The following is a 16,664-nucleotide window of genomic DNA, read 5'->3' as shown; positions in this document are numbered from 1 at the left end:
ATATATATATATATAGTGCATCCGGAAAGTATTCATAGCACTTCACTTTTTCCACATTTTTTATGTTACAGCCTTATTCCTTATTCTATACTTCATTTATTTTCTCAAAATTGTACACACAATACCCCTTAATGACAATTTCGATTTTTTGAAATTGTTGCATTATAATTGCATTTGCATTAAATTGTTGTATTATAATTAAAAACCTGAAAAATCACCTGTACAAAAGTATTCACAGCCTTTGCTCAATACTTTGTTGATGCACCTTTGGCAGCAATTACAGCCTCAAGTCTTTTTGAATATGATGCCACAAGCTTGGCACACCTGTCTTTGGGAACTTTTGCTCATTCCTCTTTGGAGTACCTCTCAAGCTCTATCAAGTTGGATGGGAAGCGACAGTCTGAGGTCAAGAACACTCTGAAGCAGGTTTTCATTTAGGATGTCACTGCTGAAAAACATCCCCACAGCATGATGCTGCCACCACTATGCTTCACTGTAGGGATGGTATTAGCCTGGTGATGAGCGGTGCCTGGTTTTCTCCAAAAGTAACGCCTGGCATTTACTTCAAAGAGTTCAATTTTAGTCTCATCAGACCAGAGAATTTTATTTCAGATGCCTTTTAGCAAATTCCAGGCAGGCTGCTTTGTGCCCTTTACTAAGGAGTGGCTTCCGTCTGGTCACTCTGCCATACAGGCCTGACTGGTGGATTGCAGCACAGATGGTTGTCCTTCTGTAAGGTTCTCCTCTCTTCACAGAAGAATGCTGGAGCTCAGACAGAATGGCCATCGGGTTATTGATCACCTCCCTGACTAAGGCCACTGTATTCATTGGAACTTTCTGAGCAGCAGAAATATTTCTGTAACCTTCCCAAACCTTGTGCCTCGAGACAATCCTGTCTCGGAGGTCTACAGACAATTCTTTTGTCTTCATGCTTGGTTTGTGCTTTGAAATGCACTATCAACCCCGGGACGTTATATAGACAGGTGTATGCCTTTTCAAATCATGTCCAATCAACTGAATTTACCACAGGTGAACAGGTGAACCTGAGCTTAATTTAGAGCTTCACGGCAAAGGCTGTGAATACTTATGTACATGTGATTTTTCAGGTTTTTTTTTTTTTTAGAAATTTGCCTCTTTTTTCACATTGTCATTATGGGGTATTGTGTGCAGAATTTTGATGAAATAAATGAATTTAATCCATTTTGGAATAAGGCTGTAAAATAGAAAAATGTGGAAAAAGTGAAGCGCTATGAATACTTTCCAGATGCACTGTATATATACAGAGTGTAAAAAATGCAGGGTTCTACACAATTCCTTCATGTTTTCTTAACACAAATTGATTAAGTTACCTTAATTGTTTTCACAAATTTAAGTTCATTGAACATAAAAATATTAAGTTGTCATACAAAAACCTTCAAAAAGTATGTTGATTCAGCTTATTATAAGTAAGTAGCTTGAACAAAAATATTTTCTAAGTGTATATTTTATATCAAACATGATCCTGTATGATATATAATGGGTCATTATATATGTTAATATAGTACGTCATATACAGTTGAAGAATTATTAGCCCTGCTGAATTATTAGCTCCCCTGTTTATTTTTTTCCCCATTTTGTGTTTAACAGAGAGAAGATTTTTTTCAACACATTTCTATACATAATAGTTTTTTAATAACTGATTTATTTTCTCTTTGTTATGATGATAGTAAATAATATTTGACTAGATATTTTTAAGACACTTCTATACAGCTTAAAGTGACATTTAAAGGCTTAACTAGGTTAGGTTAGGGTAATTAGGCAAGTTATTGTATAACGATGGTTTGTTCTATAGACTATCGAAAAAATATATAGCTTAAAGGGGCTAATAATTTTGACGTTAAAATAATGTTTAAAAAAATTAAAACTGATTTTATTCTAGCCGAAATATAACAAATAAGACTTTCTCCAGAAGAAAAAATATTATCAGACATACTGTGAAAATGTCCTTGCTCTGTTAAACATAATTTGGGAAATATTTAAAAAAGAAAAAAAATCAAAGGGGGGCTAATAAATCTGACTTCAACTGTATGTAATCTGAATATATTGCCATATTTCAGATTTCCATAAGGGATGTGCAGCAATCCCAAATCAAGTGTTGGTGCCACCATCAGTAGAAGTCAGTGGCACCAGTGCTCAAAGTTAGTCTGCAGCCATGATCACTGTGATGTAATGGTTCCTTTACTAGATATGCACACAAATGCATAAAGTCAGACTGAAACATCAGCTCAACAGAGCATGCAAAAATGCAAATTACTGCCCCAGTTATATACTCTGCCTCCAGTTAAAGTCATGTTCTGCTTCTAATGGAAAGTCTAACTCTAAGTCTAAAAAGGTGTTCACATGAGTTTGTTTAAACTATACATACTTTAAAGCAGAGTCATACCTCTCAGGTCCAACTTCACTTCTTTTATAATAAAAACAGATTTTGTTCAAAAAGAATATAAAGAGTACAAACTAAACTAAAGGTTGCAATTTTGTTTCATTTTGTGTGTGTTTTTTTATTTTATTATATGACCTAAATTTATACGTATTATACATTTTTTTATTTTAATATGACTTACCCTCCTACTTCAGCCTTCAGGTTTTGCCAGTGCATTGACACTCTTTTCCCTCCTAAGTGTTCCTAACAGTAATGGGGTCTCTCCTATACACAAAGGATGGATTTCTTCCAATCAATTGACAGACTATTAAAGACAGAGTATGAGTCAATACAGGAACACCAGAGCCATTCCACGCCTGCACTCAGCAAACAGCTGCCCATGAAAGCTCAGTCAGACATGAAACACAAGGCTTACACAGCACCCCTGGCCTATTATGCAATTGACAGATTGACCCATGAAAGACAGAAAAGGTAAGCAACAGGCCTGCTCAGTGGGCGGCAAGTGATGTCACAAGCTGATTTTTATGATGATAAGCCAACCTGCTAGTCGTCAAGGAAGAAAATGTAAAATGCTTATCATTAATGAAGGGAAAAAACGCATTTGCGCAGTATGATTTAATGAAATTGACCAAATATTTTAATTTACAAAAAGACTAATATGGGCTCTAAGGTAAATATGCCACAGATGTGCTTTAGGCTAACTGTAGGGCTGGGTAAAAAAAATATAGATTGTTCAATTATATTTGATTTATAAAATATATGAATAGATAAAATAAATTTAAAGAGATTAATTTAACGAAACAATATTGATTTGCCAAAATAACAGCTACGGCTATGCGATTAATCGAAATCGAATCGTAATCACAATTTGAAACGTTGCAATTAGCTAAATGCAAGACGCTATGATATGAAATATATATTATTAAACTTTCCCCACCCAGAGCAAATGCATGACTGTGTGTCATCTGTGTGTGACAGTCTCACTAACCAATTGAGTGAGAATACTTTCGGTCTGCCCAATCAGAATTGCGCTGAAATTCCGAACTATGCTGAAAACCCACGATAAAAAACAAACAAACTGGAAAGCGCGAATGAGTGGGATGATGGTGTCTGCCGCTTCAGATGCATTAATAGACTAATTAATATCAAAGAAAAACAGCACGTCCGTAATATGGGAATATCTTGGTTTCAAAGTCACAGACACCAAACAAAACCAGGTATTTTGTAAGAGCTGTCGTAGAATTGTTGCCACAGCATGAGGAAATACAACAACCAGCACCTAAAAAAAACACCTCAGGTAGCTATATGAGGAGCATATTGCTAAACAGTCAACTAAAACTTTTGCCAATGACACTCAATCTAGTAGCGACAGCAAAGTACAATTTCAGAGCTGCTTGCTAATATAAGTTAATATCTTTTAAGTTCCATTTTTAACTAACACTCACTGCATTTTGCAGTAAAAAGCTACAATACAGAATATTGAGCTGAAGCTTGACTACAAAATTAAATTGCAAATCAAATCGAAATTGCTATATCTGTCAAAAAAAAAATCACAATTAGATATTTTCCCCAAATCGCACAGCCCTAAACACAACACACCTCATGTCTGGGCTTTAGCCAAGAACCTTTAATGTGTTTGTGCACACAATGTGCAGACAATAACTTTATAATCTTTAAAACTATTTTATGTCTTAAAGGGTATCTTTGATGAAAATCATCTTTTGTAAGCTGTTTGGACAGAACTGTGTATTGGTATAGTGTGTCCACAGTCATATTAGGGTGATATGAAGACAATAAGTCTCTTTCTTTTAATTTTCTGACGTTAAAATATGATCCAAATCCCTCCCATTTTGAGGCCGACTGCAACGTGACGCAGGAGTGCGGTTTCCCCGACCACCGTTTTGATTGACAGCTGTGTATTAACATGTTTCCATAGTAATGTGTATAATCATATCAAGAAGACAGGACGTGTGCAAAGCAACTGGGATAAAAAGATCTGTTCAGCTCTCTGTGATCATATGTCATCATCAAATAACACAATAAATACCAACACCTAACATCAAGTACACAAACAAAAAAACTGGGAAAAAAATAAATAAAAAGTCAATAACAATAATAAATAATAATAACTAATAATAATAATCTATTGATTAACTACATTTATTACATAACCAAATTGCTTCAGGCACAAAAGAAAATTTATAACGATTTGAGTTGAGTTTTACAAGCATAAATGCTTGTGTTGACTTGAGTTTTACAAGCTTAAAACGTTTTTAAAACACTGCATATTTATAATGAAGCAAATTTATCGTCTTTATCACCACAGCAGCGTGACAGTAATCATAAAAGAAGATGCTTCAATCCCAGTTTGTGGACATTAAACCAGGTTTATTTTGGACATTAACATAACAGATATCCATACAGCAGCGGATATTAACATGTATCCTGTTACATTTGCCGTGCAAAAACAGTGCAAATTTAAACGTGCGCGCTGTGTGTGTGTCTGTGTGTGTGTATGCTTGAACTTTGTAATGGCATTGTGTGTAACCCATTGTTGCAACTCTACAACAAATACATCAAATAATCATTGGGAAAGTTCTTACTGCAGTGTTTCCCATAAACGTTACGTGAGATCTGCTTCCTTCATGTCGGTCACTGTGCTGTTTATCTGATGCAGCCGAAGTGGAGATCAAGGCACACTCTGATAGTGGGAACGGTGGGTGGGAGAACTAGCGTTAAAGGCACAGGCCACAAAAACAGCTACAAGATGCTTCAGAGCTGAAAATGACAAACTTCTGAAAGGTATAATAAATAATCTGTTGGGTGTTTTGAGCTGAAACTTTACACACATTCTGGAGACACAGAAGACCTATCTTAAATCTTTAAAAATGGCAAATAGGTGCACTTTAAACATTTTCAAGATGTTAATTAATGTCATTGTTGTGTTGCTTATTTACAGTGTTCTTTATTTGTTCAGTATCTTCTTTCTCAAAGTAAAGGTTATTAATTTGTGTGCTCAAATGTGCATTTTACAAGCTTTTACTTTTAGCATTTATATTTTAATATGTTTTGTTATCTGTAAAAATAACATTTTAAATTATGTAGTGCTATCTAATATCTTTCAAATTCGCTCAGTTTGGTAGTTTAGTTGTAACTTTGTCACAGCTGCATACCTTTACCTTCTGATACCTGTCTATGCAAAACTTACAGCCACAAAAAAAGGGTGTTGTGTTTGGTTTGGGTTATATTATGCAGTTGCTAAGTAGTTCTGAGTGGTTTTGCTAAGTAGTGCTTGCTAGTGGTTGCTTGCTAGTTATTTATTTACTGAGTTCCTCCCAAGTTTTTATAATGTTTTGGAGTGTATTGAAAAGTATGGTTGAGTGCCTCCTTCAATGCATAGACTTTTTTTTTTAAGTGTTGTCCTTAAAGTGCAAGTCTTGAAGTAAACATGGGACAAGATGATTGATTGGTATTACCACTGTATTACACATTTTTAATTAAAGAGACCTGCTTTAAAATATATATAATTTTTGGTAACACTTTATTTTGATGGTCCATTTGAGTATTAGTAGACTGTCTGCTTAATATCTGTTAATACTACTGCTAAACAGACATTTAACTGACTATAAGAAGTACGTACATGTCAACTTACAATAACCCTAACCCCAACCTAACAGTCTACTATTAATCTAATGAGAATTAGTTGCAATGAAATTTAAATTCAACAAACGGACCATTAAAATGAGGTGTGATCTCATTTTTTTTTTTGTGGGATCTAATGTAATTTACATTTAAAGCAAGATATTAAAATACCCCCAAGTTTTCTTTATCACAAGTTATGTTTATTGTAAACTTTAATTTAGTCATGATAAATCCCATATGTAAATACAGAGGGGACCAGTGGTGAATTAGTCTTCAGGTTTTGACATCATGGCTCAAGCACTCTATTAAATGCTTGCAATAAGTCAAATCTTCAGGGATTTAAAAATAAAAATAAGACTGAAATGTTGAGAGCTTAATTGGTGGTGACATTAAACCCATGCAAAGAACAATTCAAATCAAGGTGCTAAGATTAAGATGTTTCTAGATTATAATCTGGTAACTTTTTCATGTAAAGATCATACTTACATTACAAGAAGTGCATATAAGTAAACATAAAATGCTCATGAACTCTTTAATACTTAAGATAAGTAATAGTTGGACCACTGTGAACAACTATAGGCCGACTGTGATGCTTGCTTTTGTAATCTGTAATCAACACTACATGACCAAGAAAATACAGCCTAACTGCTGTTATTGAACCACAATAAACCCTCAAGGAAACACTACTGAACATTCCAACATGTAAAAAATAACTTTACATTCATTTAAATTTACTTCAGTGGAACCAGTGGGACAACAAGCTGTTTTAGCATATGATAGACTCGACATGAGCTCACCCCTGGCAGACAGCTTTTTGGTGTTGATGATTTTGGCAGCATACTCCTGACCAGTGGAGATTTTCATACATCTTCTCACCACAGAAAACGCTCCTCTGGAAGTCAAACATGATTTTTGTGATATCAGTTATGTTTCAGTTGTTGTGTTTTCATCAATTATTTTATACGAATTCCCATATGTTCCTCTAAAACACTGCACAGTCATAGTATACAGAAACTGGTTAGGTTTATTTTAAACAAACAAATGCCTTGTCTTGAATATGTCAAGTATTTATAGAATAGCAGATGTAGACCTGTATGAACATGCATGTCAACTTCAACAGAATTCCTTCTTGAAAATAAATAAGCATGGCTTTTCAAAAGGGGGAATTCCGTCTTTCGATATACCCGCCAATATGAGAGAAAATATAGCAGCAAATTATTATCACCTGTAAGAAGAACTCATAGAAGAAAGCCGAAGATTGACTTGCGAACGCAGGTACAGAATCAAGGGACTAACAGGTAAGCTGTCAATTCATCTAACCACCCTGGACCCCCCAAAAAACGTTTCAAAATGTTATATGAAGAGTCTGCAAAAGTGATACTTACTTTCCTAGTTCTTCATACAGCTGATATTCGTCGGTAAACCTGGTGCAGGTTGTTGAAGCCATGCTGAGAGTGGAGAAGAACAATCTGAGCGCAAAAGTGTAATCTGCGGTTGTCTCTTCCTGTATATCCCCAGTGTAGATCGAAAGTAAATGTTTCAACTATAGAAAAAAATGAAAATGCCCAAGTCTGTCACTACAAATGCCCCTGCAGGTGTAAGATTGTGACTCGCACTGCTGTGACACCTATTTGAAGTTGAAGCGCCGCTCCTCTTCTGATCACTGGAGTTCGATTCGCTAACGTGTCGTTCTGTCAAACCGGCTCTTTTCAATGATTCGATTGAACCGTTTTGCAAATCTTTCGATTCCCGGTGTTACAAGGATACAGGGTTTTGTCGAGAATTGAACACATTTACATATCATTTGACGTACAAGTATCGTGCAGTTTTAAAAGATACATTTATTCATTCATTCATTCATTTTCTTTTTGACTTAGTCTCTTCATTAATCAAGGGTCGCCACAGCGGACTGAACCACAAACTTATCCAGCATATGTTTCACGCCCTTCCAGCTGCAAACCATCACTGGGAAAAGGATGGCTACACATTGGTTTTTATTTTATTAAGCAGAGCAACGAAGCATCAGTATCTTTTTATATCATTTTAAGCTTGAGTGTATGAAAAGCTGCCTTGGAAAACTTTTGGAATGAAATTCTTGCTGTTTAATATTGAGCTCTCACAATAAGTGTGGCTCATCCTTAATATGATATAGGTCTATTTTCCTCTACATGTAAATGTATACATTAAATTTATGCAAAAGATGTTATCTCTGTTGCGTTATGATTAAAAAAGAGCGATGAATTGGTTCTTTGGACCAGATCTTTTTAGCAAATCGATTCACTAAATGACTCGTGTTTCCTAAGAGCGCTTGATCTATCATATCTCGCTTCCTGCTGTAACAGTGTCTGGTTGAATTTCAATGCAAGAGCTCCCCCTTGCGGCACAAACACAAGTGTACAAGTTATTGCCTCGCAGAAGATCAATGAATGGGCGAGGATACAATTGTTAATAATAAGACTGTTATGTAACACTTGGCTAAATTAAAGCATGAAACAGCAGCGTTCATCCATCGGATCTGTCACCTTGAGTTAACAGGACTGCTAATTATCCTCTTAACTTACTAAGCCTTCAAATCCAGTGCTGTATCTTTTTTCCTCTCATCCACACGCTATTTTAAAAATCCATGTGATGACAAAAAACCCTTCCCTTTTTTTGGTTTTCAACTTTTGTGGTGAATATTTAGGATTATTTTGTGAAAGTGAAATTAGTGAAAATGTTGTGGTACCCTGAGCTACACACAAAACACTTTCACTGTTATTTGTAAGGTAAAACTAATTTCTGTGGGATATGTTTTCATATAATAGAAACTATCTTGTCAGAACCACAGAAGAACATATTTTTGCTTCATAAAAAAAGCATATTACTTAATATAAAAAAAAATTGCTTAAAATGATTTTTAGTATTGTAACATATTTAAACAAAACAAATCACAAACAATGGAAAATATATATGCTTACAAATATCAAATCATTGAAATCAAGGAAATGTATGATTAGATAATTCATGCATTAATTCGTGTATTTTAATTTCATGAGACAGCATTCCATTAGATGGTAAATGAATGAATGAATAAATAAACAAATAAATAAATAAATGCTGTGACACCTCACAGCAAGAAGGTGGCTGGTTCAAGTCCCGGCTGGGCCAGTTGGCATTTCTGTGTGGACTTTGTATGTTCTCCCCATGTGTGTGTGTGGGTTTCCTCCGGGTGCTCCAGTCTCCTCAGCAGTCCAAACACATGCACCAATTGGGTAAGCTAAATTGTCCGTAGTGTATGTGTGTGAATGAGAGTGCATGGGTGTTTCCCAATACTGGGTTGCAGCTGGAAGGGCATCCGCTGTGAAAAACATATGCTGGACAAGTTGGCGGTTCATTCCGCTGTGATGACCCCTAATTAATAAAGAGACTAAGCAAAAGGAAAATTAAATAACTAAATAAATAAATAAATAAATAAATAAATAAATAAATAAATAAATAAATAAATAAATAAATAAAATTCACTTGTCTTGAAAACCCAATTGACCATTTTGGGAGAAATTCCTTGTGAAAAGTTTGAAATTTAACAGAAACACAATGATTGAGATAACTTTCTCATGTGTAAACTGCAGAGTTTCTTATGTTATCTTATAATACAGTTGATTAGATTTATACATCCTGCTTATCTTATTTATTTTGTATTTAATGATTTTTTTCTTTGTTCATTTGTCTCTGTCTGTTTGTTCCTGTTTCTTTGGTCCCTGTTATTCCTTCTGTTGCTATAGACTAGGCCTGTGTTCATAATCCCTCCATACTTAGTATTTTCCATTAGTCCACTAATGTAGAAGTGAATGAAAACAAGTTAATGAATTTGGACACTAAACACCACACAAGCTTGGATTTTAGAGTTTAGCTTGGATTAGTTTGCTGTTTGGGCTAGACTGCAAAAACCATTTAGTTTTGACTTCACTTATTAAAGTGCAGTAAACCTGTTGCTTTTAAAGCAATGTGTTGACTTTACTTTAAAAATGATTAAATTCATTAATTTTCCCTTGGCTTAGTCCCTTTATTCATCAGAGGTCACCACATTGGAATGAACTGCCAATTTATCCAGCATATGTTTTACACAGCGGATGCCCTTCCATGATGCCCATGATTAAACATAATGTCTTAAAATTAAGTAAATGAACTGTGTGCATAATTATAAAAATCCAGTTAAGTCAACTTAACAGTTCCAAATTACAAAAGTTTACTTACTTTTTTAAAGTAAAGTCCATTTTTTAAGGAAAACAAGTCACTTTTTTAACTAATCCATTTTTACAGTGTGATCATTTAGCAAACTAAAATTAATCTTAATTTCATGGAGACTAGCATGTATAAATCCCATTTAAATTATTTAATAATAATACCCCAGTCCAGTGGTTTGGAGTATGTACAGATTTATGATTCAAATACTGGAGTTAATTGACCCTCACAGTTCATTATGGGTATTATCTGGTTAGGTCATCCTGACAGTTTTAATAATCTCATTTATTTACATTAAAAAATAACTGTTAGCATATACACTCATTGGCCACATTATTAGGTACATATTACTAGTACTGGGTTGGACCCCCTTTTGCCTTCAGAACTGTCTTAATCCTTCGTGGCATAGATTCAACAAGTTACTTGAAATATTCCTTTTGATTTTGGTCCATATTGACATGGGATCACGCAGTTGCTGCAGATTTGTCGACTGCACATCCATGATACGAATCTCCCGTTTCGCCACATCCCCAAGGTGCTCTATTGGATTGAGATTTGATGACTGTGGAGGCCATTTAAGTACAGTGAACTCACTGTCATGTTCAAGAAAACAGGCTGAGATGATTCTCATGTAGAGTGAGTGTATATCACATGGTAGATAGCTGTTGACAACCTACACTGCTCAGCATAAATGAGTTCACGCCCTCTTGAAAATGAACATTTTTATCCATTTTACAGCGAATATAGCCAATATTCTTATTCATTCTGGGTGCTGTAGTGAAATAACAATGCCACGTAATATACAACAAATATGTTTTGGTACATTTAAACAAAACATTTGTATTAAACAGTTACAGTCAGAATTATTAGCCCCCCTTTGAATTTGTTTTTCTTTTTTAAATATTTCCTAAATGATGTTTAACAGAGCAAGGAAATTTTCACAGTATGTCTGATAAAATTTTTTCTTCTGCAGAAAGTCTTATTTGCTTTATTTTGGCTAGAATAAAAGCAGTTTTAACATTTTTATGAACCATTTTAAGGTAAAAATTATTAGCCCCTTTCAGATATTTTTTTTTTCAACTGTCTACAGAGCAATCCATCATTATACAATAACTTGCCTAATTACCCTAACCTGCCTAGTTAAAATAATTAACCTAGTTAAGCCTTTAAATGTCACTTTAAGCTGTATAGAAGTGTCTTGAAAAATATCTAGTCAAATATTATTTACTGTCATCATGGCAAAGATAAAACAAATCAGTTATTTGAAATTAATTATTAAAACTATTATGTTTAGAAATGGGTTGAAAAAATCTTCTCTCCGTGAAACAGAAATTGGGGAAAATAAACAAGGTGGCTAATAATTCAGGGGAGGGGCTAATAATTCTGACTTCAAATGTTCATTCATTAAAATAAGAGTTTGGTCCCCTACCATCTTTAGGAATAGAAAGATGAAACATTTAATTCAAATAAATCATTGCAAAAACAATTACAAACTACAACATTTCAACAAAGAATGATATTTTTATGTTTCTTGACTTTTCTTGTTTATTAAATTTTTAATTAATATTTAATATTAAATAATTAATATTCCCCAACAAATTAATTTGGGTGTACTATTGTAAGGACTGTGACCTTAAATAGATTTTTTTGAATTAGTTACAGTTTTGGATTTGGTACTGTCTAATCTAATGTATATACACAAATATATACTGTAAAGCATCCTATAGAAAATATTCATTTGAAAGATAGATCTGTGAGGGGTGAACTTATTTATGCTGAGCATTGTATATGCAAGCACAATGATGACCACAAAAGTTTCAGTGGTAAGTGCCAAAGATAACAAAATTAAACTTAAATATTCAGAAACTTGAAATTCACTGTATCTTTTTAGGCCATTTAGTATATTTTAATGCATAACTTTCCTTTTAAATTACTCACAATGTTAAGTAGACATAAATCATTATTATATCCAGAACTATTAAAAATAATTTCTGCAATTTAAAAAAATTAACTTAAACCATAAATCCAATAAGGACACGGCATGTAAAAGTATCCAGTGGTGTGCAAGAGTGCATGTAAACACTGTCTTCATGTATAATTTGGACTTTTTGCATAATGTAAACAATGAGCAGTACAAACTCATGCCAATTAGTTCAGTGGGCTGCAAGGGAATGAAATGAGCCTGACAGCTTGGGAGAAAAATCTGTTAAAGTGTCTTGTGGCAGGATGGATTCTTTCAAACAAGTTTCCATATGGCAGTGGGGTAAACAGTTCATGGGATGGGTGTGTGGGGGTCAGCAATAACGTTTGACATGGCAGATGGAATGTTTGTCAAAGAATTCTCCGAGATCCCAGTCATCCCCTCCCTGTCTTCACAAACTAATAAAGGGACTTATGGTCTGCAGAGGATGGCTTTTAACAACAGTAGCTTAAACAGGTAGCTTAGGTCTTGTGTTCAGTGCTGATTGAAATAACAAATAAATAAATTTATCAAAATTTTCAAATAGAAAAGCACAACATGTAAGATTTTTTTCATTAAAATATCAAAAAAAAAACAAAAAAAACAGTGTAACAGTCTTTTATACACACTCAAAAAATTATGTTAGCTGCTTGTCCAAACCACTAATTTTGAAATATTTTTTTTTGGGAGACGACTTAATTGTTTTTGTTCAATCCATGTAAATTTGCGAAAAACTCGTAAGTCAAAACAAATTGTATTTAACATGTCACTATTTTTCTCAGAAAACCAACACAATCTCACAGCAATTCGTAACTTTTTGATTTAGTGGCTAGTCCGTATGAATTCGTATGATCTAATTCGTACGATTTAGTATGATTAGCTCTACCCCGAATGACAGTTGGGTTTAGGGGTGGGGTTAGGTGCCACGCCTCCTTTTTAAAATCGTACAATTTCATATGGATAAACTCGTACGAATTCGTACAAATTAAAATTCGTAAAATACTTACGTTTTCTCGTGAGATCAGGCTGCAGAAAACATATTTCTAAAGGTGTTGTTGACTCAAAATGTTTACCAGATACCAATAACAACCAAAATAATCCATACATACAAGGAAAACAAAACTAATCAGACTACAAATTACATTATGTGTAATAAAATGAAATGAGGCGTCATGGTGGCGCAGTGGGTAGCATGATCCCAGATGGTAGGTTTCCTCCGGGTGCTCCTATTTCCCCCACAGTCCAAAGACATGGGCTATAGGTGAATTCGAGAAACTAAATTTGCCGTAGTGTATGTGTGTGAATGCAAGAGTGTATGGGTTTTTCCCAGTGATGGGTTGGGCTGGAAGGGCATCCGCTGCGTAAAATATATGCTGGATAAATTGGCAGTTCATTCCACAGTGGTGACCCCTGATTATTAAAGGGACTAAGACGAAAAGAAAATGAAAGAATGAATGAATGAAAATGAAATGACATAGGGATTGAACACATGAATGGAAACTGTAAAAAGGCATGGAAAGTCCAAACAGCAGCTGAAATCTCTCAGTAGCTAGAAAGCAACCCTGTCCCTCGTCAGTGTTAATTAATATTACACTCAAAATAATAACTCATTGGATGAACTCAATTTAATTCAGGGCAGGATTTCCATCCAATAAATTTGTTTAGCACCAACTAAAAAAAACTATTTATACAATTAAATGCAACTGAGTTCAATGTGATTTTATCAAATAAAATTTTAAATACATTTGTATTTTAATTTAACCTAAACTCAAAGGTCTAATAATATCATGTATGTCTATTACATGTATGTGTTGTACATTTCAAAGTCACTTTTAACTTTCTCTTTTCAAAGTTTTATTTGAAGTTATCCTAAATGAACTAAAAGAGCCATTTTAAGCATACTTCATGAGTTACACACATATGTTACACATACAGTTGATTGAAACTGATCTCAGAACTAATTTTAGGACAGTTTGTTTTATAGCAGGATTATTGCTCACTGAGCCAAGCAACAAACTGCATTTTTGCAAATTAAGCTGCCAAGACCCAAAGCACAAATGCTTCTGCAAGGTGGGAATCTCAAAACTCAAAGCATTACATGAAACTCTTCTAAATCTTCAAATTAGAGTTACGATTAAACTCTATCAATTATTTCTATCTACTTTAAACACCTAAGAATACTTTTATTGTCTTAATTCAATCCCACACAAAGGATGCTAGGAATATAAATCCCCTAACCAGATAGTTGGACCAACACAATTCCTTCATGTTATCCCAACACAAAACACTTAAGTTAACTTATTGGTTTACAAATTTAAGTGGACTGAACATAAAACAAATAAATAAGCCAGAGAAATTACAAGAATTGTGTTGCTCAGCTCATTTCTTAACAGGTAGTTTGAACAAGCAGCAGTAATTTTTTATTATTTTTATTTTTTTGGAGTGTAGCTGCTTCAGTCCAATCAATCTACATTATAAAAAAAGAAATCAGGACATTTCAGCAAGACAATCATCTCAAATACATTTCTAATCTTTTTAAACTACAAGTTCCATACATCTATCATCAGAGCCAAAGATTGTGCCTCAGGGATATTAGCCCAAAAGTGTGCTCATTTGTTGGAAAACGTTGGTTTCTTGTGTGTTTTTAGAAAATAACCCGGAGGAAACCCATGCCAACATGGGGAGAACAGGCAAACTCCACACAGAAACACCAACTGACCCTGCCGAGGCTTGAACTGGCGACCTTCTTGCTGTAAGGCGATCGTGCTACCCACTGTGCCACTGTGACGCCCTCAAACAAAAAGCTTTTTTAAATTAAAACTAGGTACATTAATTACATAAATCAAATTGGAAATGTGTAGAGCTCCAGTTTTGGGTCTTTCAACAAGTGCATACTTATATAGTTCATAAAGCTGTCATTGTCCCTTTCTTCATGATATCCATTAACCTATAAAACAACATTTTTTGCTGCAGTCTTGTTTGAATTTTAGCTTGATTGCAGATAGTGGAGTTTTTACCCATTTCAAAACAGGGTGTAATTGAGCTTGAATTTAATTTAGCAAAAGAGTAATGGAGTATTATGCATTTTGCAAACTTAACATGACGAGCTACTTGGAAAATCTCTTCACCCTTGCACCATCAGTAAGTCAAAGAAAATATCCCATGAGCGTATGAAGCAAAATAGATTTCTGACAAGTATATAATGAATACCAGCAAATATAAATTTTAATAAATCTTTTAATAACCCTTCAAGTTTAAGCATCAATTTTCACTATTAACTAGTGACTTACCTGCTTATTATTAAGATTTTTTCTGTTTATTTGTACTTAAATAAAGTATATATTTTGCATGATCTTATTCTACATCACCAAACTGGCCAATACCAAAACCAAACTACCAAATTTAATAAATAATATGAAGCAAATTAGGAGTTTATTGAGCTAAAAGTCAGTTAATGGTTTGTTAACAGTAAATTGTACCTTAGAATAAAGCATGACCAAAATTATCAGTAGATTTGTAGTTCATTTTCCCCGTTTATCATATGAATCGACTCTAAATCTATTTTCCCATATTATCCAAGTCTGATCATTCGACAATGCCACTATACACTCTCAGAAAAAATGGTACAATGTTGTACTAAAGAAGATACAAACCCTTGCCACTGGGGCAGTACCTTTTTATGGGACAGAATTATACCTTAAGACAAAGAAACAAATTTGTACCATTGCAGTTTGTACCTTTAAGGACATGATTTGTACCATGGGAAACCAAAATGTACCTTTGGTTTCTAAAACCTGCAGATACAGTATTGTACCTTTATCCATGAAGGTACCACTACAGTGACAAGAACTAATTTATAGGCATTTTGCTTTATCCAATATGCCTCAATTTATTTTCAGTAAATATAAAACATCAAATACCTTTTAAAACAATGTTTTAGTTTATCAAAAAGTTTATTTTTGTGTAAATGCATCGAACAGTAAAGAATTAAAAAATACTTAAACATAAATCAAAAGATCTATATTTTGCTAAACATTTCACAACACTTTTCACAAAAATGTCACAGAAACACTTTCTCCCATGTATAATATAAAATATTTTTTTCTCCAGTTTTCACCTTTTGTAATCACTTAAAAGTTCATTTAATTTACTTAATTGTAAAATAGAAATAGGATTATGCAAAAGTATTGCAATGAGATATGCACAATGTTTGATCAGTTTTACAATACTAAAATGTCTGCATGAACACTTATATGCAGGACTTTTGCCAGCTCATGTGCATAGTGAAAAGCAAACGCCAAAAAATGCAGATATCAGTGATGAATATGTATTTATTAGAAAATGCTCACCAAATGTTTATTATAAATGCCTTAAATATTTAGTTTACAATACCTATAGTTTTGTTTTACCAGTTGTTTTGTA

At 33.9% G+C, this 16,664-nt stretch overlaps 1 protein-coding gene across 5 annotated transcripts in view; it reads right to left on the bottom strand.

Annotated features, from left to right (window-relative positions):
* Nucleotides 1–7,722, bottom strand: part of camk2d1 (calcium/calmodulin-dependent protein kinase (CaM kinase) II delta 1) — a 174,084-nt gene extending 166,362 nt beyond the window's left edge. For 4 of the 5 annotated variants that reach the window (XM_056462189.1, XM_056462190.1, XM_056462188.1 and 1 more), the window contains exons 1-2: nt 7,447–7,722; nt 6,859–6,953 (exon numbers count right to left, since the gene is read on the bottom strand). In XM_056462189.1, coding sequence (XP_056318164.1) covers nt 6,859–6,953; nt 7,447–7,508 — 157 coding nt within the window. In that variant the 5' untranslated portion in view covers nt 7,509–7,722. The remainder of the gene's footprint in view (nt 1–6,858; nt 6,954–7,446) is intronic. The other variant, XM_056462192.1, reaches the window with a different exon arrangement.
* Between the last annotated feature and the right edge of the window lie 8,942 nt (nt 7,723–16,664).

The sequence above is a fragment of the Danio aesculapii genome, chromosome 7 (assembly GCF_903798145.1).
Source record: "Danio aesculapii chromosome 7, fDanAes4.1, whole genome shotgun sequence".
NCBI classification, from domain to species: Eukaryota; Metazoa; Chordata; class Actinopteri; order Cypriniformes; family Danionidae; genus Danio; species Danio aesculapii.
This window is presented reverse-complemented; position numbering and strand designations above follow the sequence as displayed.